At 36.6% G+C, this 27,672-nt stretch overlaps 2 protein-coding genes across 4 annotated transcripts; both read left to right on the plus strand.

Moving 5' to 3' along the window:
• The first annotated feature begins 14,847 nt into the window (after positions 1 to 14,847).
• Positions 14,848 to 16,049, plus strand: LOC120782316 (leucine-rich melanocyte differentiation-associated protein). 2 transcript variants are annotated; one of them, XM_040114532.1, is made up of 6 exons: positions 14,848 to 14,936; positions 14,994 to 15,073; positions 15,147 to 15,383; positions 15,456 to 15,604; positions 15,662 to 15,849; positions 15,917 to 16,049. In XM_040114532.1, the coding sequence occupies exons 2-6, from the start codon at positions 15,032 to 15,034 to the stop codon at positions 16,000 to 16,002; spliced, it is 702 nt and encodes a 233-aa protein (XP_039970466.1). In that variant the 5' UTR covers positions 14,848 to 14,936; positions 14,994 to 15,031; the 3' UTR covers positions 16,003 to 16,049. The 2 variants fall into 2 exon arrangements, with proteins under 2 accessions (XP_039970466.1, XP_039970467.1); XM_040114533.1 differs by having other exon boundaries at positions 14,997 to 15,073.
• A 3,100-nt stretch (positions 16,050 to 19,149) lies between these two features.
• Positions 19,150 to 25,764, plus strand: LOC120777007 (aldehyde dehydrogenase X, mitochondrial). Of its 2 annotated transcripts, none has more exons than XM_040108120.1 (6): positions 19,150 to 19,319; positions 23,402 to 23,506; positions 23,652 to 23,752; positions 23,828 to 24,399; positions 24,470 to 24,819; positions 25,340 to 25,764. In XM_040108120.1, the coding sequence occupies exons 1-6, from the start codon at positions 19,284 to 19,286 to the stop codon at positions 25,631 to 25,633; spliced, it is 1,458 nt and encodes a 485-aa protein (XP_039964054.1). In that variant the 5' UTR covers positions 19,150 to 19,283; the 3' UTR covers positions 25,634 to 25,764. The 2 variants fall into 2 exon arrangements, with proteins under 2 accessions (XP_039964054.1, XP_039964046.1); XM_040108112.1 differs by lacking the exon at positions 19,150 to 19,319 and adding an exon at positions 21,973 to 22,089.
• Positions 25,765 to 27,672: the final 1,908 nt, after the last annotated feature.

A 27,672-nucleotide genomic window follows, 5' to 3' on the forward strand; every position in this document is an offset into this window, starting at 1 on the left:
TTGTTATTCTACCGGAATTTATATGGAATATGACGGCGAGTGTGAATTATTTGTGTATTTATAAAATTGCGGGAAAACATTTTTGCCATTACTGAAGTATAGGCAAAAGTTAATGAAATCAGTTCAGACGTTCTTATAGACCCAACTACATATACCAGACGGCAATATATCATCAGAGAGGATAGGCTATTGTGGCTGACATCCAGTGAGGACTCACTTAAGACGGTTTAAGTCAAATCTTTTTTGATGTTGTGATCTCTGTAGCAGAAGAAAATCTAAGTCTGCCTTAACTTGGGGAAAAATTAGCAATCTCATTATCAGTTTTACATTAGCAAGAGCAGAACTTTTGTTCATTCTAGTCTACAAAAATTACGGTAGAGGATGGAGTTTTTCAATATGCTACCGTATGTGTACCATAGAAGGGTCGGAAGAACGATCGCGAGGAAAAATGCACGCATTGGGCAATTACTGAATGCCTCAGGATAATGCACATTCATACTCGCGTGGAAGTAATTAATATATACTCCAAATGATACTGATAATTGATTTAGCAATGGAAAGCTTTTTCTGAAAGGTACACGTGTGTCAAGCGCAATCATAATTAATGAAGACGGTAATGGTTTTCGTGACGCTTACCTATTTCACCATATGAGTTTTGTGAGGTGTGCCGGACAGGCTTTTATCAAACTAATATTATAAAGAGTAAAGATTTGATTTTTGGTTAGTTTGAATCGAACAGGCTCCGAAATTTGTTAACGGCTTTGAAAATTATTGTACCATTGGGAAGCTACACTCTCTCCGGTAAACATAGAGATATACATACATATATGTATACACTTTATTTCATTACTATAAAGACATTATATTCCTGTGAAATACTGAAAAAATGTGCTTAAATTCCAAAAGCGAATGATGTTATTTTAAAGCTCTATGGCAAATCTTTAAATTCTATAAAAAAACAATTTCTTTTGTGGCGGTACTTTTCCTACTATTGTAGGTAGTAAACGTAATGCTCTGAAAACTGTGTTTCAATGCTATAAAGAACGAAAAAAAGAAAAGAAACCAATTCATCACTTTCCTAATAATTTATTGTTATTATTAATAAGTGCGAATAATCGATTTGGCATTGAGTTGGTGTAATGAGGAAGCATTTCTGGGGTTAATAAAGCAGATGTATCGAAAACAGCTGTTTTCAGCACAGAAGGGATATCAAATGCACATACTAGTATGTACAATTTTCACATCAAATTTTAAAAATTTCAATCATATATAGGAGTGCAGCCTTATCGGGCTCAATTACATTTGAACTTCCATAAATCGAACTTTTAAATTGGCACGTGATTATATAGGTCGCATTTTTCGGGTATATCCCACTTTATAAACAGTGGGTCGCCGATCGTATTTATCGCTTCAAATGTTACTATTGCAAATTATATTGAGGTGGACAATGCGATTTGCTAGCTGGAGTTTAAACAGTTGACATTGTAGAACCGCATATTTCGGGGGGCCTATTCTGTAACTCGATTCGAATATGTATTCTATTCGAAATTCGGATCTACTTTATCATTATGCGAAAGTTGTACCACCCTGTCTGTGCCAGAAAAAATACGTACAATATTCGTTTTTGCTTTCTACAACTCAAAAGCTAACGAATATTTTATTCGAAAATTGGCTTGAAAATCCGAAAATCGAGCTACAGAATATAAAAAATCCGAATTCGAGTAAATTGATTTTCGAATCGAGTTACAGAATAGGCCCCCAGAACCAAAAAATAAGACTTTTAGCGCCATGCCAAACGGTGAGTATTCAAAAATTAATGCCTATATTTGAACATACATATATCCACACCAATATACCTATCCATATGAACGTTCATGTACGCTTTTTGCACATCACCCTTTTCATTCATCAACCGCATGGCGCATAGCTTTTCGACGCGCTTGTCGATCACGAATATCGAACGAGGCGTAATCCGATTGACATTGAACTTTTACACGCATAAATAAATGCCCAGCTGTTGACAGATAATTAGCTGTGCTTTGGGTTGCCTACTCCATTCGTTCCATCGCCACACGCCGCACCATAGCCACTGGCAATTAAGTACATGTGATACATCGAATGCCGGACTAAAATACCTGTGTATTTGGTAACACATGGAAATTTCTGCGTTTTCATTTATAAAAGGTTATTGGATACTATTTTTATTATTGATATGCGATTATACATATATACATAGAATACATACTTCTATGACCAAAAATGGTAAGTACTCCTCATATTGCAAAACCAGCTAGAAACTATGTGAAAGACAGGGGTTGGGAAATCTTACCTCACACGCCGTATACCCCAAACCTTCTCCCTTCTGACTTCCATTTGTTCCGGTCGATGCAGAACGCCCTCAATTGAATACTGTTCACATCAGAGCAGGATACATTAAATGGCTTGATTCATTCTTGGCTGCCAAGCTGGCGAAGTTCTTTTGGGGTGGAAGGATGACAAAAATTTAATACCTTCAGATTAGATTTTAATAATGCTGTTGTACAACCAGATTTTAACATTTTTAACACAAAGTCACATCAGTATTAGGAAAAGACTATCTGCGAATTTCAAAAATATATTTTGTAAAATAATCGATAACCGATCTTCGATACTACTGACATGTTTGTCCAGTCAAAATTGGGATTGTCCACTATAAGCCGTTCGATACCAGATAAGGCTTTCGATAGGGTGATTTTTTCTCAAACCTCTCCTACAATTTAATGCTGGTAAAAGGGATGCGGACCGCTAATCTGAACTGTCTACTCTGAAAGTACCATGCTACTGGGGAACGCAGAAGATATTGATATTGTAGGCGTTAATAACAACAGAGTCACTGTGAGCTATAATTTGAAGGACTTTGTTCGAGATCTATTTCGGAACCAGCATAAGTTCCACCAACAATTTACGCCAAGAGATATAGCGCAAAAAAACTCTTGTCAACTACTTTGGAAGCGTTAAGCAAAAATTCGGCTCTAGACGTCTCTCATTTTTCCCATCCTATTGTACGGCGCAGAACTATGGAACTGAGATGAGAAAGCATTTGAAGCAGTCGAAAGAACTGTCTTTTGCAAAACCTTTGGAGTCGTATGTAAGAAGATTGAACCTCGAACTGTACAAGCTTTACGACGACATAAATATAGGTTAGTAGTTAAGCACATAAAAATCTAAGAAATGTCCTGTTTAGGTCATGTCGTTGGCATGGAAGATGATGCTCCGTGGAATTACTTGAGATGTACAACTGGTGTGACCTCGCAAAGAATAGAGGCAGGAGGATTCTAGGCTCAGACCAACCCACGGTTCTAGTGCCAAATAAAAAGACAAAGAAGAGAAATTACTGTTCAGGTCTACATGATTAACACACAGAATATAAGCCCTAACTGGAATGATTAGTACTTAAAGGTTTCTCCAAAATAAATTCGGAATTACTACCAAAGAAAGTTTTATTCAATGGAATCCCCGGTACAGTATCTAGTATTTATTTTAACCTTAGACTTCATAAAATCAGCTTAAGATTCGCAACAGCTTATAATGAGGTATAAATATAGATTTACAAGGCGAAACTCTTGCCTTGAGACGCAACAATTGCAACAAAAATGCCTAATCAAAATGAAATGAATTACAAAAGGAACCAATAAATTTGCAAATAAACAGAAATGAATCATTATGCTCAAATGTATGTACTTATGCCTATGACACTTGGAGTACCTGGCGCTTTGAGTTTCATTCACCTGATTACTTAGACATATCAACAACAAATAACAACCATTCATTATTTATATGTCTATTTATATGATTACAGTATATTCGTATATATAGATATGTATAAGTATAGCAAACAAGAAATAATTACTTAAGTTTTTACCTAGAAACCCTCACCAGCCCATTGATTGGCAATCAGACGGTTTAAAGAAGATATATTTGATAGAGAGCAAGAGGCTGCAAATGAAGATTAATGAAATCTAAAATTTTGCTTTTGTAGTCGGCGCCGCGATAGAAAAAAAGTATAACATGCAGGCATGAACCGTTCACTTACCCCAATTTAAGTATAACGCGCTTTCGCCTCGATAATATGTATATAGAGAAAGCTCCCTCTACCTCTTTTTTATCTGTAGCTTCTATCCCAAATACGTATATTTACCCAGATGTGAATTTACCCGTTTTATTATTTTTAATCTTCCGTCTTCGAGGCTACCGAGCATAAAAGTTGAAAAATGTGACTCAACTAACCGAACATAACTGGAAGAGGCACTAAAGATCGCATAATTTTATGATTTTAATCCTTAGTGTAACACAGTTTACAGGAATTAGGAGAAAATTTCAATTTACAACGGTACAAGCGACTTCACTTCTACTGGGTACTATGACACAAAAGCAACGAGGGCAATGAGATAGTGGGCGAGATTGCCTATAGTGGTGTACGGTTGTCGCCCGAAAAGCTGATCAACATTGGAAAAGCCATGCATTGTCTTTACGACGATCTAGACAACAGCAAGACAAGAAAGGTCAAAAACACTATGGAATGATCTACTGTAGTGCAAAACTGCAAAAGTAGAGCGATAGTTTAAAAATTCACAAAGTTCCTAATGACACTCCATAGAAGGGATTATAGGAAAATAATTAGAATACTGACAAGTCACAGTCTGACAGTCCCACATGCCTGCAGAATGAGGCTGACAGGTTGGTCTGCAGAAAATGTCAAGAGCAAAGCACCACGGGAACGTTGCGTTAGTACTGCAGTAGTAAACGCTTGAAGCATTTGGGGGTATCAGGTACTGGAATAGGGATCGTTCGCGTCAATCGCTAGCATCCTAAAGTTTGACTTCTTCTAATGGTTTTGCTAAGTAGCAAAACTGCGCGCCTTATTAGCCTAAGACTTACCTAAACTTACAATCGAAACAATCATGCAACAAACTTTTCAAGGGCTCACTTCATAATTCATTCATTAGCCTTTACTCTCAGATCAGGGTCGAAGATTCGAATTATAGCGATCTTCGAACTTTTCGATGCCAATTTGGTAGTATTTCAAAAATATGAGCCCAGTTTCAACAATCTTCCAGCAAGTATTTTTACTAGCTATGGCTTTTATATTTAAAAGTGTACTACATACATATAAGTATTTTCAAAACCCACACAATATTCCATACATATGTATATGCATACGTAAGTATATGTATATTCCTTCTTAGAGTAAGTATTAATCACGAGAGATTTATTTCATTTAAAAGCGTTTGCTTTTATGAATAAATTATTTTTTTAAGTACTAACATAAGTATATCCATACATTCAACACATTCGCATGTATATATATACATACATACATACATATGTATTTTAAATGCTGATATCAACTATGAAAAATTGTTCGCTTATTCCACTTCGGAACATCCATTTATAAATGTAAATCGCTTGTAAACAAATTGAACACAATAAATAACAATGGTAGAAAATTATTGTTTGAGCTTATTGATTTTTCAGATCGGCTAATGTCTGTTTCCGTTGTATGTTTAAACGTGTGTATATATTTGTATGGATGATATGTATGTATATGTTATATTATAGTACTTGTGTATGTTTTTTCCACTATTAAGTTCGAATTGGTCGATTTGAAATAAATAAAGTATCACTGTTTCACTACTTATTAATATCCAATTTTTATATCGGACATCAGGAATTACAACTTTACTTATATGCTATATGTAAAGGTTTTGTGTAGTAACAATATATATCGAATTGCAATAATATCCAGTTGATGACAAAATTATAAAAAAGTACAGGGGAGCGAAAGATCATGTTATTTAAATTCCTTTTTTGGTTTCGTCAGGTGAGAAGAATATACTGAGGTGATATTTTAAGATACGAAGTTGTCTCCACCACTTTACATTTTATTAAAAATACCAAATACTGATTATAGGCAAAACACGAGATGTACATATTTTTTAATAATCGACGAAAGAGGTTAAACATAACCTAAAACATTATTAAAAATACGTGGGAAACGATGGGTCTTAAGAAAAAAGTACTCACATATTTTTATACTCTCCAACAAGTTGCTTTAGAGTATACTATTTTCGGTCACCTAACGGTTGCTTGTATAACCCAAAACTACACCAGATAGATATAGAGTTATGAATATCTTTATATATATAAATCTTCTGACCGTGTGTTTGTAATTGAACTGCTCCTAAACGGCTGGACCGATTTCGATGAAATTTTTTGTGTGTGATCAAGGAGATTCGAAAATGGTTTAGATTCAAAATTTGGTCCACTGGAAAATTTTTTCTTAAATTATTTTTTCATTTGTAATTAATTGCTAATTTTGGAATGTTTGACCGATAGATTGCGCTACCATCGCAGTATCTAATATTCAAACCTTAAATTGGCGTAAACGTGCAATAAACAAAACGGTGCCAAAATAAAAGGCGGCATCTGTAGACAAGTTTTCACAACGTGGACAGAGTTGTTCTTTCTTAAGTAATAAATTGGAGCATTCAATACATCTATGGGTAGCTTTAACATTTTTTTCATACCTGCTAACTATTGGAGGGGGTATCTTGACAGGCAATTTAAAATTGCAAAAGATCTGGCATCAAAAAATAGCGGCATAACTGAAGTGTTGATTAAAAGTTCTATTAAAATTTGAGATATACAGAAATCTTTTCGAAGCATTGCAAGACTGATGCCATAACCTTGCCAGCCGATTTTTTTGTCTATTCACGATTGAGAACCGTTTCTTAATATGCAGTCCACCAGGCTGACAATCGATTGGACTCTATTGATTTCACTGATGCACAGCCAAAATTCAATAGTATTTTTACCCCAAAAACCAATTCTTTCTTAACGCACGAAATGCTTTTTGATTCATTTTTGTTGCTTCACCAAAAATGCGATTATTCCTTAACTAATACTTACAATCTAACTAATAGAAATCATATACATGATGGTATTAGTAGTACTACCTATGTATCAGCCACAGTAAAACGTGGTCGGGTCCTCTAGTATATAAATAATCAAGATGACGAAACGATTTAAAATCCAAGAGACTGTCAGTCTGCCCGTTTGTGCAAGCGATAACTTGAGTAAAATATCTGAACATAGTACACGTGTTCCTTGGCACCTACGGCGAATTGCAGATCGGCATAACTACTAAAAGCGCGATAACTCGCTGAGTAAATGCACCGCATAAATTTAATTTCATAACCTAGACAGTAAAGAAAAGTCTTATAAGAGGAGGTTAAAAATTACACAAGGGGCATGCCACCGCCCACCTGAAATGCTATATCCCTACAACCACTTTACAAATTTCAGCTAAAAACTATTTGTAACTATTTGTATACTTATTAGAGGCCGTAAAAATGGGCGAAATCGGATACCACGCCTACTTTCCAAACAACAAACTTGTGAATTCTATATGATTCTTTCACTTTACAGTATAATTACATACCAAACACCAATGAAGTTATCACAGTAGAAGTTTGAAAAAAATAGTGCTCAAAAGACCTTTAATCTTATGCTCAAAACTTGTTATGGTTGATTTTTTATCTAATATACATATATCTGTCAATCTGTGTGGTCGAGATTTGTAATTCCGGGAGAATAAGAATTCAGAAATCTTAACTAAATTCAAAAAGAATATATTTTTTCTAATAGAAACGGGTTTTTTCAATTTTCAACTAAACAAGTTTTTTTTTAAATAAAACAAAAATGGTTTGGGATATCAATGAAATTCTTTATTCTTGTAAAAGTACTTTCGATGCCATTATGTACGGAACTCGATTTCTTTTGCATGCCTACCACGGGTACGCTTAGAAAAGTCCAGAAGCTGAACCCAATTTTCGACGGTTTTCAAGTATAAATTGCCGATATTGCTGTAATTTCAAGCTGCCCTTGTTAGCATAGTCTAACGGCGTCAAATTCCACCACCGAGGCGGCCAATTTTTTGGACCATTTCGTGAGTTAAAATTTTCACCAAACTTGGTTTTCAATGCATCGATTGTGACATTCGCTGTGTGGATTGTGGCGCCGTCCTGTTGGAACCCCAATTTGTCTAAGTCCATATCATCCAATTCGAGCCAAAAACATTCGGTTATCATTGAGCTGCAGCTTTTCTCATTCACAGTAACGTATCGGTCTTGATCATCACGGCAGAAGTACGGCCTAATTGCGCCGCCGGCCCATAAACCGCACCAAACCGTAATTTTTTCGGGATGCAATGGTGACTCATGGAGTACGTACGAATGTACTTTTATAAGAACAAATTGTGAGACTTTAACCGAATTTCTTAAATTTTCTGATTCAATCCGGTCAAAATACACATTTAAGGTTACATAAATTTAAAACCAAGTGATTAAACGTAACTCAAAACATGATTAAAAATAAGTCGGAAACGATGGGTCTTAGAAAAAAAGTATTCATATAGTATATAGTATATATAGTAGTTATACTCTCCAACGCGTTGCTAAACCGTTTTTTGAATAACATAAAACTACCGGAATGTTCAATAAGTTTTGTCGTTTGATAAGAAATACACAATTTTATTATTCTTTGCGATCTACCAAAACCATATCCTCTATTTTTCCTGTGATTTCTGGAGTTGATGCGCTTTTTGGACGTCCCTTACGTGGATCGTCTTCGAGGCTTGTGCGACCACGTTTAAATTCAGCAACCCATCTTTCTACTGTTCTAATTATCGGTGGACAATCACTATACACTTTTAACATTCGTTCGTGAATTTCTTTTGGTGCTATACCTTCCAAAAATAAGAATTTATTGTAAAAACTGGTTAATGCACCGCATTAAACTTCATAAACTATGTAGATGGTAATATAAGGTCTTATTAGAGGGGGTGTAAAAAGGGGATATGCCGCATGGCCCCGCCCATTTTTAGGTGAAATCCTATATATCTGGAGTTACTTGACCAATTTCAGTTAAAAATTATTTGTGAGGTTACCTAAATATTCTTTTTAGACGCCTTAAAAATGGGCGAAATCGGGGACAACCACGTCTACTTTCCAAATAATAATCTTGTGAAGTCTATCTGAATATTACACTTAACTACACAGTATGGTTACTTATTAAACAACAATCACAGTGAAAGTTTGCAAAAATATGTAGATACCAAAAAAATGAAATCTTATGCCCACAAATTTTCGAATTCGGAATATAACTTTACCACCCGCCCACTAAGTATGTAAACAGCAGTGCATATGGCTGATTTTTTAATTTTCGAGTATATCTGACAATCTGTGTGGCCCAGATTTGTAATTCGGGGAGAATAAATCTCAATTATTATAAATTTAGAAAGAATCTCTTTTTGATACGGGTATATCTTCCTACCGTAAAATGCATACGAAAATCCATTATATATCTTTGTATTGCGAGAGTAATAGGTTACAACCGACCTTAGCGCCTCCTTACTTATTTATAGATAAGTTTGTGATCTACAATTATCATCTCAAGAAAATTTTGACAGAATTTATAGTTTCGTTGAAAGTCGTCGACGTCGAGTATTTTCTTTGCCACCCATTGGAGTGTTGAGGAGTTTTAATAAATTATTTGTAATAATGTTGTAAATATAATCATTTACTTGTTGTAATCTATGCAACTTCATTCTTAGTCTTTGTCTAATTTCACTCGACTAAATAGGTGTTTCAATCACAAGGAATGATCGACGTCGAGAAGCTGCAATCAGAACAGATAGTCGAACGATTTTCCACTCGACTTACGATCCTGCTCTCTGAGAGCACTTATCAGCAATTCGGTGCAAGGGAACTGTGGGACGGTATTTCAAGCTCCTTACGTGCAACTTCGAACAAAAACCACTGATTTTCGGAAAAGGCAAAAGATCAGCTGGTAGGATGAGGAGTGCCTTGTTACAGAGGAAAGAGAACAGACCGTCTACCTTGCAACTTTATAATCGACCATAACACATGCGGGATAGGATAGATACCGAGAGTTGAAGAGGGAAGCGAAACGCATAGAGGCCGAACTTCGTTAGCTGGCCGACAGGGGTATTGTCCAGTGCGAATTTCATAGATTGGAAGTGATGTTATTGCGTTTTAAGTGTCAGTACATTTGTGTTTTCGGTGCGAAAATTAGCTTCGAACAAATTAAAAATTAGTAAATCTTTTACCAAAACATCTCTATTGCTGAAACAAGTTTATGGCATTTGATTGCCTATCCCGTAGCAGAGTGCACGAGTGGTTTCAACGTTTTCAAAGTAGTCGTGAGGACATAAATGACGAACAACATGTGGGCCAATCAAAATCCGTGATTACCGGAGATTACATCGAAACTGTGCGTGAATTCATCAAAAATCAGCCGAAATCATCATTGAAATTCATGGAAATGGAATTGAACATCTCCAAAACATCGATTTATCGCATTTTGACCAAACATTTGGGCTTACGAAAGGTGTGTGCACGGTTTGTTCCGCACAAATGGACTGACGACCAAAAATTGCTCAGAATCCAACATTCGAATGACGATTATTTGACCAAAAATCACATTTTAGCCATTAACCACTCCCCATATTCACCTGTCATGGCACCGTGCGACTTTTCCTTTTCGGAAAAATGCATTTGCCCATGAAAGGAAAGCGTTATGCAGACGTAGAGGCTCGTAAACACTCATTCGACATACTGTTGGACCGTGCAAAAAGCTATATTGAAGTAGAAGGAGACTATTTTGAATAAAATAAATTGATTTTGCCGAAAAACCCATTTGTTCTGTTCCACAAGTCCTGTTTACTTTGGAATGCACCTTGTAAGCCTCGTCAACATTGCACATAAGGTTCTATCGAACTTACTGCCTGACGCGCTATTGTTAGCTCGGCTATAACCGCGTAAGCGATATCTACGCCAATGAAGAAGAAGCAACAGCGGCTACGCCGGCTAGGTCATGTTGTCCGAATGGATGAAAACACTCCAGCTCTGAAAGTGTTCGACGCAGTACCCGCCGGGGGAAGCAGAGGAAGAGGAAGACCTCCACTCCGTTGGAAGGACCAGGTGGAGAAGAACCTGGCTTGGCTTGGAATCTCCTATTGGCGCCACCTTGCGAAAAGAAGAAACGACTTGCGCGCTGTTGTCAACTCGGCTATAATCGCGTAAGCGGTGTCTACGCCAATTAAGAAGAAGAAGATTCAACATTGATAAAAAATAATTTTATCCAATTTAGTTACTGACTCAAAATTTTTGTAATAAAGAATATGTTAAAGATACGTTGATTACGTTGTGTTGAAAACACTGTCGTCGCCTTAACTTAAAAGCGCCTCTCACTGACCCTCATCGAAATAGAATGTAACTACTCAAACTTTTTTTCCTGTTTGGGTAAAATGTACGTCCTTAATTGTTATCTTTTGTATCCTCCCCGACCAGGGACATAGCCTCGGCATTTTGATTTCAAGCTCTAATTTTACGCATTCAAAGTAACGCCTGTTCTACTGTTGCATTTCTTCTTGACCCGAGTCCACCTCACTTACTGCTGACTGCACAAACTGTGATGGTCAGGTCCATCCAACCTAAACAGTTCACCACAATGTAAGTCCTGAAACATAAACTTAAAAGATCTTACTTCCTCAAGAGATGAGAAACAAATTACGAATATTTTCATATAATACATATATTCCAAATAATTATTTTATCTCATGCACATACGGGACAGCCGAACTTCAACCTTCTTACTTGATGCATTTTCCTGGTTCATTTACTTTTTCAAACTTTTTTCCCATTAGCGTGCTGAAGCATTCAGTTGCCAAAACAAAGTATAATTTCGCATATAGTATGTATATAATTCATTTTATTATTGTTGTTTTCAGCAAACGCTTTTATCAAGCACTGCTTTTTACGAATAATTTGTGAAGACTTTTGCTTAGTGCTGCCTCCGTTTTTTCTCACGTTTTTACACTTCAATGTGTTATTTCAGTAGTTCAAGTAGAATTTTGTAATACTCGCGAAAACCGCATACATACCATATGTATGTATATATACCGGTACTTAACACAAATAGGTATGCACCAATTAACACTCGATCAAACAAGTGAAGGCCAATAGCTGAAGGACTAAGTGTATTCAATGATTGCTCGATGTACCCAAACAGCCGACAGACAAGAGGCATTTAAAAATATTTATTTATTTTTCATAAAATGGTTTAACAATTTATATCTCATTTCATGACTGATTAATGTTAAGTTGCCAGTTTTGACAATCTCAATGGCGGCAATGCATCTCCTAATGATTTTGAGTTCTTCAGAATGTCTATTCGTCAACGTCACAGCTTTTGTTGTTAAATGAAATTGCATACAGATGATTTTCGAGCTAAGATGCGGTCTGAGAGGAGAATGAATAGACATGTATTACTTGAAGGCATAGAAATTAACGTTATATTTCATTGACTAAAATACCTCAGGTATCTATGACTATTCTAACTCGTTGAAAATTATGTTACCCCACTGTTATATACGTTTTTTTAGTTCAATAGTTGATGTTCCCCCATCGATGACGATATAGCGGACGTTCCATTGCTCTATTATGAAGAAGTTCGAATAGCAATTACCCAGCCGAAGAACAACAAAGCGACGGAGGTCGCTGCATTGCCGGCCGAACTACTCAAATACGGCGGCGAAGAACTAATAAGGGCATGCATCAGCTTCTTTGTAGAATATGGGGGGACGATTGAAATTTAAGTGTGCTCTGTCGAATTCACAAAAAGGGAGACCCCACAATCCGCGCCAACTACCTTCTTAACATCGCATAAAAGGTTTAATTGAGCGTACTGAGTGGAAAATTAAAACCCACCGCGATCAAACTGATTGGTGCTTATCAGTTGGGCTTTAGGCCTGGAAAATCTACAACTGACCAGATATTCACCTTTGCCAAATCTTGCAAAAGACCCGTGAAAAAAGAGGATCGACACACACCACCTCTTCGTCGATTTCAAAGCCGCTTTTGACAGCACGAAAAGGAGCTGCCTTTATGCCGCGATGTCTGAATTTGGTATCCCCGCAAAACTGATACGGTTGTGTAAACTGATGGTGAGCAATACCAAAAGCTCAGGACCGGAAAGAATCACTCCGAACCGTTCGATACCAAACGAGATTTCAGACAAGGCGACTACCTATAGTGTGACTTCTTCAATATTTTCTTGGAGAAAATAATTGGAGCTGCAGATCAGAATAGAGAAGGTACAATCTTCCAGAAGAGTGTAGAGCTGCTGGCATACACCGATGATATTTATACTAATCGCCCTCAACAACCGCGCCATTAGTTCTATTTCTTCAGACTGGATAAGGAGGCGAAGCAAATGGGTCTGGCAGTGAACGAGGGCAAGACGAAATATCTCTTGTCATCAAAGAAACAGTCGTCGCACTCGCGACCTGACTCCCACGTCAATGTTTCCAGTCCGAAATTCGAAGTTGTAGAAAATTTCATCCAACTTGGAAACAGCATTAACACCAACAACACCGTCAGAAAATCCAACACAGAATAAATATTGCCAACAGGTGCTACTTCGGACTGATTAGGCAAGTGAAAAGTAAAGTCCTCTCTCGACAAACAAAGACCAAACTCTATAAGTCACTCATTATTCCCGTCCTCCTATATGGTATAAAGACCAGTCGATGGAACGCTGAGCTTTACGAGGTATACGATGTCATAGTTCAGCGAATAAAGAACCAGCGACTACACTGGCTCTGAGTGTATTCAACGCAGTATCCACCGTGGGAAGCAGAGGAAGAGAAAGACCTCCACTCTTTGGAAAGACCAGGTGGAGAAGAACCTAACTATACTTGGAATCTGCGATTGCCGCCAAACAGCGAAAAGGAAGAGCGACTGGCGCGTTCCTACCAGTTCCTGTCAATATGAGATATAAAACCGGCGGGTTTAAGAAAGTCTAGAAAATTTCACGAAGAACCAATGGCGCAAAAACCAAGAGTTGTCGGCCCATAATTTTGACCTTATTTTATGAAAAGCTTTGCTCAATCGACGCATAATACTCAAATAGTATTTCTTGTTGACAGTTTGGCCGGTCGTAAGGAATTCGGAGTGCTCCACACCTCGATTATTTAAGAAAACTGCAAACAGAACCCGATTGATCGTCTGCTTCCGGGTCGTAAGCAGTTTCATTACAACCTGGTAGTCGGAAAACATAGTTTCACAGGCTTTAGCGTGATGCTGTTTTTCGAAAAAATACAGTAATTTTGGAACCAATCGTGCTTTCACTTTTCTTAGGCTCAGATGATATTTCAAAATGGTTTTCACTGATTCTTCCGATATTCCTCAATCCATTTGAATAATTTTAAAAAACAAAAACAATTATCACAGAAGGCCTCTCCCAACTTTCTGAACATTTCGGCACCAGAAATTTGATTCTGCACACAAAATTTAATGGAGTTTCTTTGTTGAATAATTTCACTAATCGTAAAAATGCCGAATGAGCCTTATATACTTCAGAAAGACAAACGTACATTAAACACTAATGATTATTTTTATGTGACATTTGGCACAGATATCACTGACAGTGAAAAAAATATTTAGGTTAGGTTAGGTTAGGTATTAATAGGTTTAAATTAAAAAGTCTTACTAATTTTTGCCCGCAGTAGTATATATTACCAATTATTTCGGGCATAAAACAAAAATGTATCGAGATAAATGCACAGCTCCAACGGAAAAACACTCACGCCGCCATCTACATCTCAAATTCTTTATCTGTATTATCTCTTTGCTATGATCGCTATAATTCACCGGCTAGATTCTAGCGGTAAGAAGATACTGTTGCTTAAGCTTGCACCTTCAGTACTTCGGCAATGCTCAGACTGTAATAAAGAACTGAGAGCGATCACCTATAAACCATTGCGGTTTCGAGCTCTAACAAAAGAAGCAGGCGCCAGGTTTTAATTATTGAAGGTATTACAGTTATTTGTTAACTTAGAAAAGTAATTCCAATAACGCTCGAAAATTAAGAAGACATTATAGTGCGCACGTGTGTGGGTGTGTTTGCTATGGATCATCCGACGATGCGCTACGATGTGCAGAGCAAAGAGGTGAGCGGCCGATCCAAGAGCGCAATCATAGACAACAAAGCAAAGCATTGTATTACGGTTTATTTATTTACAGCTTATCTTAGCCCATTGCCATTATGTTTCACTGCCAGCGGAGCTTATAGAGGAGTTTGGTGAACGCGCGGAATATCTGGATTGCAGTCACAATCGGCTGATGAACCTCACGCACTTGTATGAGTTTAATAATTTGCAATATCTCATTCTAGACAACAATCGACTGCACGAAGCACACTTCGAACAAATGCAATGGGCGCTGCCGAAAGTGAAGGTGCTGATGTTGAACCGCAATGAGGTGAAATGCGAATGTGCTATTCGTATGAAAAGAATTATTATTTACCTTCTTATATTGTCTCTTGATTTTAAGCTGATGGACCTGCAGAAGACTATTCAACTTTTGGCGAGCATATTTCCAAATTTGGAGTACCTCAGCTTGCACGGTAACCCTATATGCCCCGATGAATTAGAGCTGCAGCCATTTTGTGAATACGTGGATTATGAATATGAGTACTACAGGTAAAAAGTAGTTAACCAGTTGCAATCAGATATACCCATTTCTACTACATTTACCAGGTCGCAGATTTCAAGCGCTTTTGGGAGACTAAAATTTCTAGATCATCACGATCTGCAGAGAAAAGCGATGTCACGTTCACCAAACATATCACCACATCAAAAGACACCCAATAGAAAATTTTGGCCTATAGCGAGAAATGATTTCCCAAGAGAGAGCAGCCAATCTATTACCGAAGGCTTCAATTTCGGTAGAGAAATTTTTATATAAGTACATTTTCCAAATTTTCTCATGTTGAGTTGTGACCTATTTTCTAGGTAAATTGCTTCCAGTGAAAATTCGTAGTTTAATACAAAATGGCGAATCAGAGGAAATATACAGCATTACAAATAAAGATTTGTAAGAATCGTTCAGAATATTAAATAAAAAACAAAACCAATTTGTGCTCAATTATATATTATTTGAAAAACCTAAAAAGAATTTACAAACTTCTTTGGAACCGTGGGGCCCATATTCCATTCACACCCCAGTTGACTGCTTCTTAAGCAAGTCAAGATTATCTCCACCGATTAAATAGCTACAAGTGGCCAGTGGTCAGTGGGTAGTAGCATAAAAATTTCTTATTTTTCGGGGTCTAATTTTAGGGTGAAGCCTTCTTCAGGTAGTTCATCTGTTACCAGGAAAATCAATATCTTGGAACCCATTACAGGTTAAACGTATATGATGTTAGATCCACCAAGATCAAGGCATTATTTCACTATCTAACCTTAAGACATTTCAAAGCCGCTGGCTATCCGTTTATGCATTAGAGTGGGTCGATTTTTTTTATAAAATCGCATTCATTTCGACACAGCGATTTTTAGGGCAATGTTTAAAAAATCTAAATATTCGGTTGTATGGGATATATGCGATATAATTGTCCGATCTGACCGATTCCGACAAATGATGAATGTAATATCAAAATCCACCAACGTATTAAAAACGGCTTAAAAATCGCTACGTCGAAACTTGTTTTAGACCCCTAGTCTATTAAGCACAATTGTTCAGAATGATCTGTAGTACATTTTCCGCATAGATGATATTTCCGCTTTTTTAGCTCCCTTTAACTCAACCGACTTTAATAAACATATTATAAATAGAATACTTATTGTGAGACCATTCTTTGACAGAAAAAGAAGGATTTTCTTAATTGCTGTGATATCCACCTAGAAAAACTGCACTGGTCCGTAGACAGAAGCCGATTGATATCCAATTTTGCTTAAAATACACAACCTCGCATTTGGTTATCTAGTTTGCACCCGTCCGTATAAATCCTTATCACTGTGTCTCTATCCACCATACCTCTAATTGGGAGCGGAATTAAGTTTAATTCTTAAGGATTTCGTAAGCCCGTGGTATTGCGTAGAAACAAGAACTTACTAAATATATTGAAATGCCTCTTCTTACAGACGATTAATAGATAGGATCTCCTCAGAATAAGAGCTGACTTTAAAAACGAGTCAGTAAATTTAAAATTATGTTAACTGCTTTACTTGTCGTTATTCTAAAAGCTCCATGGATAAGTATACTAGCTGCTCTTTGTATGCTTTCCATACTCCTTATCGCATATTTCTTTCCATTATTGACCACCCCACCAATATACCTTCTGTAATAATTGATCTTACAACTGCTATGTAAAACCAATGTGTTACCTGAGGCGTTAGTCCCCACCATCCAGATGAGTCTAAATTTGGTTTCCATGAAACTTGTTATCTAAAATTATTGCCAAGTAGCTTGCTCTCTCTCGTATTGACAGCCTGGTACCCTTTATTAATGGCGGCATAACTTCTGGAAATCTTTGTTTCCTAGTGAACAATACTCACCCTGTCTTGCAAGCATTTATGTTTAGTCCGCCGAATACGACGGGTAACAACATTTTATCTGTACATCATTGAAACTCATAGCATTAAAATTTTGGCCCAATCCATGCGTATCTTTTCAACCCATTTAACAAAAGGTTCAGAGATCTCCAAATACAGAAGCGCGTTCAGTATGGCTTTAAGCTTATGTTATTGAAAGCTTCTTCAATCTGTGCTCCCTCTGAGTTCAGTACAGTTTATGTGGATTTTTCCAGAATACGCATGTTGCGAAGCTAACAATTTTGCGGACCCATAATTTTCACGATTGCCTAAGTATTCCTCCAACATCCCTCTATTATTATTTAACTGTATACCCAGCCAATGACAGGTAGAAGTCTTTGATTGCCTCTTTACGTATAATTTCATACTTCCGGAATCTCGGTTCGGTGAATGTTTATGTATATCACCGGTAATATTCTCTGTAGATCTAACAGTTGCCCATTTTTCTCCATTGGAGGAAGAATGCCTTGATTTTTGCCTCCAAAAATATGCTTTCCACTCGTATTGCCTATCCAGCCCAAGATCCGAGCTTTAGTTTATAATTCCCTTGGCGGAGCTGAACCTGAATCCCAGCCTAAAATCTTGAGTCAAAAATTGTTTCAAAATCACCAGCTATATGATATAGTACATATATAGCATATATTTTAGTCTGGATGATAAGAAGAAAATACAAGATTTTGCCTTACCAAAAATACAACTGAGTTCCCATTCACTTATTTAAAAATACAAAACAAAATTATTTGTAACTCTCTGTGCTTATCAAAAAACTTTATTCAAGACACGAACAACCGGTTCTCATATTTTTATGCCCATCGGCTATGTTGACATAAGGTATTTTAATTTTGTAACATCAAATATATTATTAATATACTCTCACAAATTTAAATCAAAATTATAATATAAAAGTCTATACATTTTTTCACTTTCTTTTTGCATCTTATTCGGCGGGTTTTTTTTGTCTTGTACAATTTTTTTCACGAAATTTGATTAAAACTGTATTTTTTTATTTAAAATATTTGTTAGTTCTTCTTTTATTGACATATTTCCGAAAAAAATATTGGTTTTCAATCAATAAATATGAAGTCAAAATATAAGATGTGTTTTAAACCACTATGATTTTCTTTCCTTTGTTTACTATGTGAAGCAATATTTTCAAAACAATTTTAATTGATTAACTACTTCAGTTTTAGAGCATAAATGGTCCCATGTATTACAATTTATGCTCAATTTGATTTGATGGTATAAAGTGCTAGATTGAATATCACTATCCAAAGAAAACATATAACGCACTCATCGAAATGAGAAAATGATATAAGTGAACAAAACTCGCAACTCTTTACCTTTTATAAGAAAAAACCTAATGAATAACGATTTCGTTTAACTTTAAGCCCTCTTACGAAGAAAATTTAACTTACATTGATTTTATAAAAACAAATTACTTTCATAGTATTTCTGTTATTTAATTCTTTCAAGTCACCCTGTGTGCACTAAAAATATATTTAGTATATCCAAGACGCAAACCTATTGACTTGCTTTTCAAAAGCACTTGAGTACAGCTGGCGCTCTGCTGTCTCAATCTCACACACACATTCCCATTTGAGAAAAAAAAACAATATATAAGGCGAAACGGTGAGAGGCCTCATTTGTTTCTGGTTTCAGTAGCACAGCTGACCGCACTGTTTAGTTGTTCATTAATTTGCCGGTTCGTTAAGTGAATTTTTATAAAGCTAACAGATAGTAGCGTGTTAATTGAAGATTAAAGTGCTGCTATAATAATTGTAACAAAATGGCAAATCCAAATGAAGTGCCTAAATACACACAGGTATGTTGGGGGGGGTTGTGTAACTAATAATATGGTATCGCAAATAATCATTTGTCAAGTGCTGGCAAATATTAGTTTATATAAAAGGGGACTGCGGGCACCATACTGGCATAATGAAAGCAATAAACAGAATTGTAAATAAATACGTGTATAAATAAGAAAAGTCATAGATATCATAATCAAGCTGCTTTAAACCTTTTGCACGCCTTCTAAAATTTCAGATTATACATATGTATGTGTAAAAGAGTATACAATGTATGTAAGGTTCGTATATTTATACAATATCTCGATGCGATTTTCAAGAGAGTACTACACATACATATACATATGTACTATATATGTATGTTTGTATATGAATAAATTTCTAAATTATGGAATAAATTGTAGCAATTCTAATAATAGCCAAAACATCGGTCATAAAAATTCACATTAACCCTTAGAGTGATCCTTTCAAAATTGGCACACCTTGCGTGAAATTTTCAAAAAAGGGTGCTATGGTGGCACGATGTTTGTTACATCCAAAAGGAATCGTCGACCCTATAACGTACATATATATAAATAATGAGCGTAACGAGCTGTATTGATTAAGCCATGTTCGCCTGTATATATCCACTGTAGTTCATCAGTTTTTGAGATATCAGAAATAGTTAAAATAGCAAACGAAAAAAGATTTTTGGTCACATATAGAATACAAATAAATAGCTATCCTGCGAACTGAAAGTTACACGAACTGACCGGAAACTTTTGCATCTGGGTCTGTTATTCAATTTACACGAAAAATTACCAATGCTTTATTTTATTTATTCGCTGCTAAAATCTGAATTGCACAATCATGCGTTCTACGCTAGATGCCGTGATGCTGGGTCGAATTTAAGACCTGTGCTTTATAAGTATATATGTACATCAGACCTGCCAGTGATCAGCTCTAACATTCTTAATAAAAGATGGCAACCTATACTGATGATATTGCACTGCAAGTGGCAACGATGATACTGCTTCCAGAAAACTGCAGATGCAATTGAACGCTCTAGAATCGTGGCTCGCCCCGACCTCGACATTGGTATCAACACCAAAAAGTCAGTTATATGGTCAGTTGTTAGCAACAAACACATGAGCAAAATATCTGGGAATTATAATTGATAAGAGGCGCGCTTTAAGAGATCACGTCAATATAAAAAAATTTCAACTAAGGCTTGGCTGCTTAGGCCAAGAACCCGCCTTAGTGTAAATAATAAATTGCCAATTTATATGGTAATACTTAGGCTGATCTAGACGTATGGCATTAAAATCTGGGGCAGTGCAGCGAATTCAGATTTAAAAGTAATTCAAGCTTTCCAAAATAAAGTTCTGCGCCTGAATAGTGGGGGCCATTTCTATGTGAAAAACGATGTCCTCCACCAGGATCTAAAGTTTTTTACTGTAAAAGAAACAATCGAAAAATTTATCAAACTTTATTTCTTCTGTTTGGAGAATCAGCTGCTGGAAAATATTTACATTATAAGAACTCCTACCTTCAATGTGAAAATGGATGAAATAGGAAGATAACCCCGTTCACCCCCCATTAACAGTATTGTTAAAAACTACCAAAGTCCAATAAAACAATAACTAAATACACCAGAGACATTAAATTATTACTCGGAGATGGTATGAGAGGGCCTTATGGGAGTCGGTGTGAAAATTGGGGCGACAGACGTTGTACCGTCCACTTTGTGGTGAAATCACATATTTTTCACTTTCTAATATGCAAATCAATAAGTAATTAATATCACGAGATAGAATTTTGCAACAATAATTCCTTTGAAAAATGCCACTTTGTGACCAAGAATTGCCCCAATCCAAGCAAAACTGTTGAAGCCTCTAGCTACCGAATATGTGGACCACAGAATCTATAGTTGACTTTTTACTGAAAAAAATTTTTGAGATATACAATTCAAATTCAGAGAGAATCCTTTCTTGGCAATAGTATCTGTGTATCAAAAATGGGTTGAATCGGGTAAATACTTCCCTAAGTCCCCATATACCTAATATAAAGATTTTTCGAACTTCCAGGTGACTTTATGATGGATATGTCGGTATATATTTAAGTTTTCTCAATGAAAACTACGGAACGTATTTTGTTCTTAACAGTATATCTTTGTGCCTAGAACAGATTGATTGATAGAATGATTTTCTTTTTTCTGACCACTTATGCTGAATTTGTCGGTCAGTGTATGAGTTATATAGAGTATACATACATATATGTATATAATTTTACTTAGGTTCCGATCCTCTGGTTGACGTAAGGTTTTTCTCTTTCTTTGACGCCTGCACCTTGCAAGAGTACAGTTTTAAATTACTTTAATCACAATGATAAAGACAGGGTAACTTTTGACCTCCAGGGTTCAATTTAGGTTAACAAAAGCAGGTATTTCACCATTACAATGTTTTCACGAAGAGGCATATCTTATCTATTGTAGGCCATTGAGTTATTTATGTTGACGAATATGAGCGAAAAAGAGAGTTAAGAATATAAATACAATCAGTGCAAAATGAAATATATACCGCGATAAGCAATGTGATGACCGGGGTTTTCCACAGCCGAGAGCGCACATCAAAGTCGTTTTGTTTTGCTAAGGCAAGCGAGAGGTATAAATAGCGCTGCATTCCTAGTGAAGTGGTCCATAAGTAAAACGCTTCAGTTCCAATAAGATTTGTGTTAACTATAAAGTACATTAAAAGCTTTATTGGAGCAAAAATGGCGAATCCTAATCAAGCACCAAAGTATACGCAGGTGAGTGTTTTTAAAGTTGCCCATTCGCATTCCTAAACTGTAGCAATAAAAAAGTGGTTCAAGTGTACTCGTAACTATATGCACTTAAGCATATAAATGTATATATATGTATGTATGTGTATATAGAAATATATATTTATAAATTTCTATTACGCGAGATAATTCTCGATACTCGATAATTAACTCTCTGGCACATGGTGGCATAGATGACACTGTGTGCTGATGGATACTATCGATGCTTGAGAATAGGAAGATTATAGCTTCAAACGGCGCTGCAACACAAACAAGCTATGTGAGTAGAGGGACGCCTCAAGGAGGGGTCCTCTCTCCGCTCCTATGGGTTGTAGCGCTGAACGAAATACTCCTCCAACTAAACGGTGGAGGAGTGAAAGCAGTGGCGTATGCAGACGATATAGTGTTGTTGGTATCAGGCATGTTTCCTTCAACAGTCAGCGAGATTATGGAAAGAGCACTTCGAAGGTTAAACCTATGGGCTAAAAACAACAGGTGGTCACATTGTCCCAAATCCTCAAAACATAAATGTCCACCGGTGGTACACGCGGGGCTCAAAGTGTTAAATACAATGTATCTCTTTGTCATTCTTACATTTCACACTAAAAAAAAAATTATTTTATTAAAAAATCCTTTTATTTTCATTTTTGTTCAGACTGAAACTACCCACACTATACTTCTTGGAAATGTTAAGTTCCAACACTAAACATTTCTCGCTAACTTTCAGAAGAAGAAAACAGTGCTTACGAAAGTTCTTGAATAACAGTGCTAAAAGAAATTTCAACTGTACACTCCAGGTGAACCAGATTCGAATAGCTCAAGTTTCTACAAATAAAGTGAGTGAAAATCAGAATTTTACAGAAGCAGCGTGAACCAACCTTCTGCCCTCCCGTAAACATAAAAACTCCTATTCTAATTTCCACTAAAATTTTGAAGACGTTTGATTGGTTCCTTAATTTAAGGAACAACAGCACGAAACAGAACACAATTGGGAGGCAAGCTCCAATAGACTTCTACCATACACCAATGTACATATATAATATAATATAGTCCCAAAATTGTCGGTGCTCAATTACTAAGCCAGCTAAGATTGTGTCGACGATGTGTGGAGAAACTTTGTCTATAAACCTTCCATCACTACCTAGCTTTTTGTAATTCCACGAAGGTTATATGCAGAAACTTTCTTAACTTGCCGAAATCGATTGTGACATTTCCTCTTTGTTCCAATACAAATTAACAAGCCCCCCGTAAACTCAATAATCTCTTTTAAAAGCAAAAATATTTTTTTTATTACTTACAGCTCTTTATCAACAATGAGTTCGTCGACGCCGTCTCTGGAAAAAAGTTTCCAACCATCAATCCAACAACTGGTAAACTGATAGCCCAAGTTGCTGAGGGTGATAAGGTGAGTGCAGTAAAGACGATAATGAAAAATATCGCATAATCAATAAATAACGGTATTCGAACTTATTTTTAAACATTTCTACATACATACAAACATACATACATGTCTGTACTGATTTAAGTAACTCTTTTCTTACCCCGTGCAGGCTGACGTTGACTTAGCTGTCGCTGCCGCTAAAAAAGCATTCCATAGAAACTCCGAATGGCGCAAACTGGCCCCACTTCAACGCACAGACTTGATAAACAAGTATGTAGGCGCTATTAAACTATCTTTCTTTCTTTAAAACCTAAAATTTAATTAAAACTGTATTTTACTTATCAGGTTCTGCAGCCTCTTGGAACGTGATAAGAGCTTATTGGCTAGCCTTGAGACACAAGATAATGGCAAGCCTTACGCCGACTCTGTTTTTGATATTGACATCGCAATTATGACATTTAAATACTATGCCGGCTGGACCGACAAGTTTTTTGGCGATACAATTCCTGGTGGTGAATTCATTGTACAGACACGTAAGGAACCCGTTGGTGTGGTTGGTCAAATCATTCCTTGGAATTATCCGATACTTATGTTGGCTTGGAAGTGGGCACCAGCTCTTGCTGTTGGTTGTACAATCGTTTTGAAACCAGCCGAACAGACACCACTCACCGCTCTGCACTTGGCGGCATTGACTAAAGAAGCTGGTTTTCCCGCTGGTGTCATCAATGTCATACCCGGCTACGGCCCCACCGCGGGTGCTGCGATATCAGAACATCATGATATACAGAAGGTCGCATTCACTGGTTCCGCAGAAATTGGACGCATTATTATGGAAGCGGCAGCCAAGTCGAATTTGAAGCGGGTCACGCTGGAATTGGGTGGCAAGAGTCCGGTTGTGGTGTTCGACGACGCCGACAGTAAGGCAACCATCGCTTCAATAAATTTGTTTCAAAGTATACAGTTAATTTTTCCTTTTACCTTCTCTAGTTGACTTAGCGGTGGATATTACCCACGAAGCACTTTTCTCAAATCACGGTCAGAGCTGTTGTGCCGGTAGTCGCACATATGTACACGAAAAGATTTACGATAAATTCGTTGCCAAAGCTGTGGCGGCAGCCAAAGCCCGCAAAGTTGGCAATCCATTTGACGAGTCCGTCAAACAGGGTCCACAAATCGACGACGAAATGATGAATAAGGTCTTGGGTTATATTGAAAGTGGCAAGCAAGAGGGTGCCAAGCTACAATGCGGTGGTAGGCGCATCGGTAATGTCGGCTACTTTATCGAACCGACGGTGTTCTCGGATGTTACCGATAAAATGAAAATCGCACAAGAGGAGGTACGGTTATTATTTATTTATTTATTTCTTAAATTTTCATTATCCACCAAATGGCAGACATTAGATAAAATATTAAAATATTTTCAATTTCGGGTGCCGTTAGCTCTTTGCTAGTGAAAGTTATGTAAACTTTTAAAAACTAAAATGTTTCCAAAATCTTGGTTTAAAGTCGACTTGAGAGCATTGTCATTGTCTTTTACAAAGTAAATTAACTGTAAATTCCTTAAAAAAGAGAACTTTTGCAAAAGCTTTTTATGAAGTAATCCAAATCATAACCAAGAGGTTGCTCAGATGATAAAGAGAAGGATAAATGAGGAGATTCCCTAGTAGCTCAAATTCCAAAACTTTGGGAATCAAAAGTTTGAAGATACTTCTCATCTACAAAGAAACTTTCGAAAGCATTCTATTTGGAAGAATAAATTAAATAACCCAAAGAATAAATGAGTTCTGCTTCAAGCCTCTTTCTTTAAATACCGTTTTATATTTCATTAATAACTCATATTATTATTATATTTTTTAGATCTTCGGACCTGTTCAGTCAATCTTTAAATTCAGCAACATGGAGGAGATCATTGATCGTGCCAATGACGTGGTGTACGGTCTTGCAGCTGGTGTTATCACCAATGACATCAACAAAGCGACGAAATTTGCCAACAACGTCAATGCCGGTTCCGTTTGGATCAATTGTTATGATGCCGTGCTACCGCAAACTCCTTTCGGGGGCTATAAGCAGTCTGGTATTGGTCGTGAGCTGGGCAAAGATGGTTTGGACAGTTATCTGGAAACCAAAACTATCACCATGAAGTTAGTCTAGACTCTACATAGACTAAAGTCTGCCAACTAAAATGGCAAATAATTTCATATCTTTTTGGAGTTTTGGACTTCTGTATTATTCCAAATTATTTTCGTAAACCAATGCATATGTATATCCAAGTATACATACTTGTACATATTTTAAATGTTTACTCAAATTAATAAATATTTTTTATAACAAAAATTTACATATTAAAGCGTGTGGGGAAATCAACGGTAAGAAAACGATAAAATATGAATTTGAGGACAGATTGGTAAATAAGTAGGGCTAAGGATTTTATTGACAATGACATGATCTAGTACAGACCTCCTATATACTTATTTTGCAATTTTCCGTACGAACACATCACAAGGGAAGCTACATCATGTAAAATCAGTTTATTCTCCATTTGTTATCATCGAGGTCATCCAACGGAAGGCCCAGGAAACATGCTTTTTTGAAGGGGTCGGATCATAGCGAGAAGAGTGTCAGATGTGTAGGGTTAGCTGGACATACAAAGAGGTGGTTAGGGTCATGCGGGACATACATTTGGTATATCGGGGTCGATTCAGGGTAAGTAAGAATTTAACCTACTACAGTATTCAGAACGAAGCTGCGCCAGCGTCACTCTCAATTCTCCCGGGTGGTGGTTTGACTCCAAGTAAGCCATTCACTGAGAGGGAGTCGGTGAAGGTGTTCATGGTTCCACTGAAGATAGTTGCGTCCGAAATCTGATCGGCGTATTATCTTACGTCGTGAAGAAAGACAACACATGTTATGTATGAATACTAGCGCCAGTATAGTAGTCGATAAGTATTGTTCGAGATTGGAAGCCAGAATAAAAAACTGAAGCATGTACAAATTAATTCACATCTATTATGTAGAATGCTTTAAATTTCAAAACCGTCATCCCTTTCCATTTCTTCATGCTTTAGCTTAGTTACAGCTTCCATGGCAAAGACTTTTTTTGTAAGATTATGGTGTAAGTGGTATGGTTTTGTAAGAGTATGGTGGCAGCCTTGTGATCCTTCTAGGAGTACCAGATTACCCTTTCGTTCATTCCACTTTTTTCCATTCAGATCCAGTACCCAATCTTCAATCGGAATAAACGGTGCCACCTCATGAATGCGGGATTCAGAATGAGAGGGAGGAGTTTAATTTCTAATCTAGACGCAGATTTGTCCTACGGTGCACATCATCCTCCTTTGAAACACCATATATTTCACGTCAACGAAAACTATACTTCCAAGCAAATTCTTCTCGGCGGATGGAGAAATAACATATACAATAACGCTGATGCGCTGGAACTACAATGCTGACGAACTCAAGCAAGGAATACTTGTATAATAATGTTTTATTTTATGATTTCTTGAAAAATTTGATAAGTGCTGCCAAATACTTATAACAGTGCTTTAGAAAAATGTAAGTTCAGAGTTGTTATCTAAGTCTTCAAGCATACTGACTCAGTAGCTTTAAAGCAAAATTCTGGCATAGTAGCCAGGCAAGCATATCGGCAACTATACGAAGTATATGTATATGTTCAAAAAATAACGGGAATTTTCGATTTAAAAAAAATGAATATTAATTGATCTACTCCCTCGATATTACGTACCTATGCCAGCGCTTCTTCCAATTGTCAAAACACTTCTCAAAATCGATTTTTGGGATAGCCTTTACCCCGTCGTCTTTCAGCTATGCGTTTTTAATGTCATCTATGCTTGCAAACCGTTGGCACTTAAACGTTCTCCTTATTTTTGGTATTGAAATGAAGTCACACGAAGCCATGTCTGAAGGCGGAAGCATCGTTACAGTATTTTTTCTGATCAAGAACTAACGAACACATTATTTGATCCATTTCTTTAAAAAGGCGAAATTCGCCAATCTCATAAAGAGATATCTTATCTTAGAACCAAGAATTCTGTGTCGTAATAAGTAAGTGAGCAATCACAGAGTGAATGGAAACAGCTACGGCAAATATTTTTATCGACAAACCCATTTTTAGCGCATGTTTATATATTATAAAATTATAAATAATATTTCTTGATTAATTTTTACTTTCA

This window comes from Bactrocera tryoni, chromosome 1 (genome assembly GCF_016617805.1).
Source record: "Bactrocera tryoni isolate S06 chromosome 1, CSIRO_BtryS06_freeze2, whole genome shotgun sequence".
Lineage (NCBI taxonomy): Eukaryota > Metazoa > Arthropoda > Insecta > Diptera > Tephritidae > Bactrocera > Bactrocera tryoni.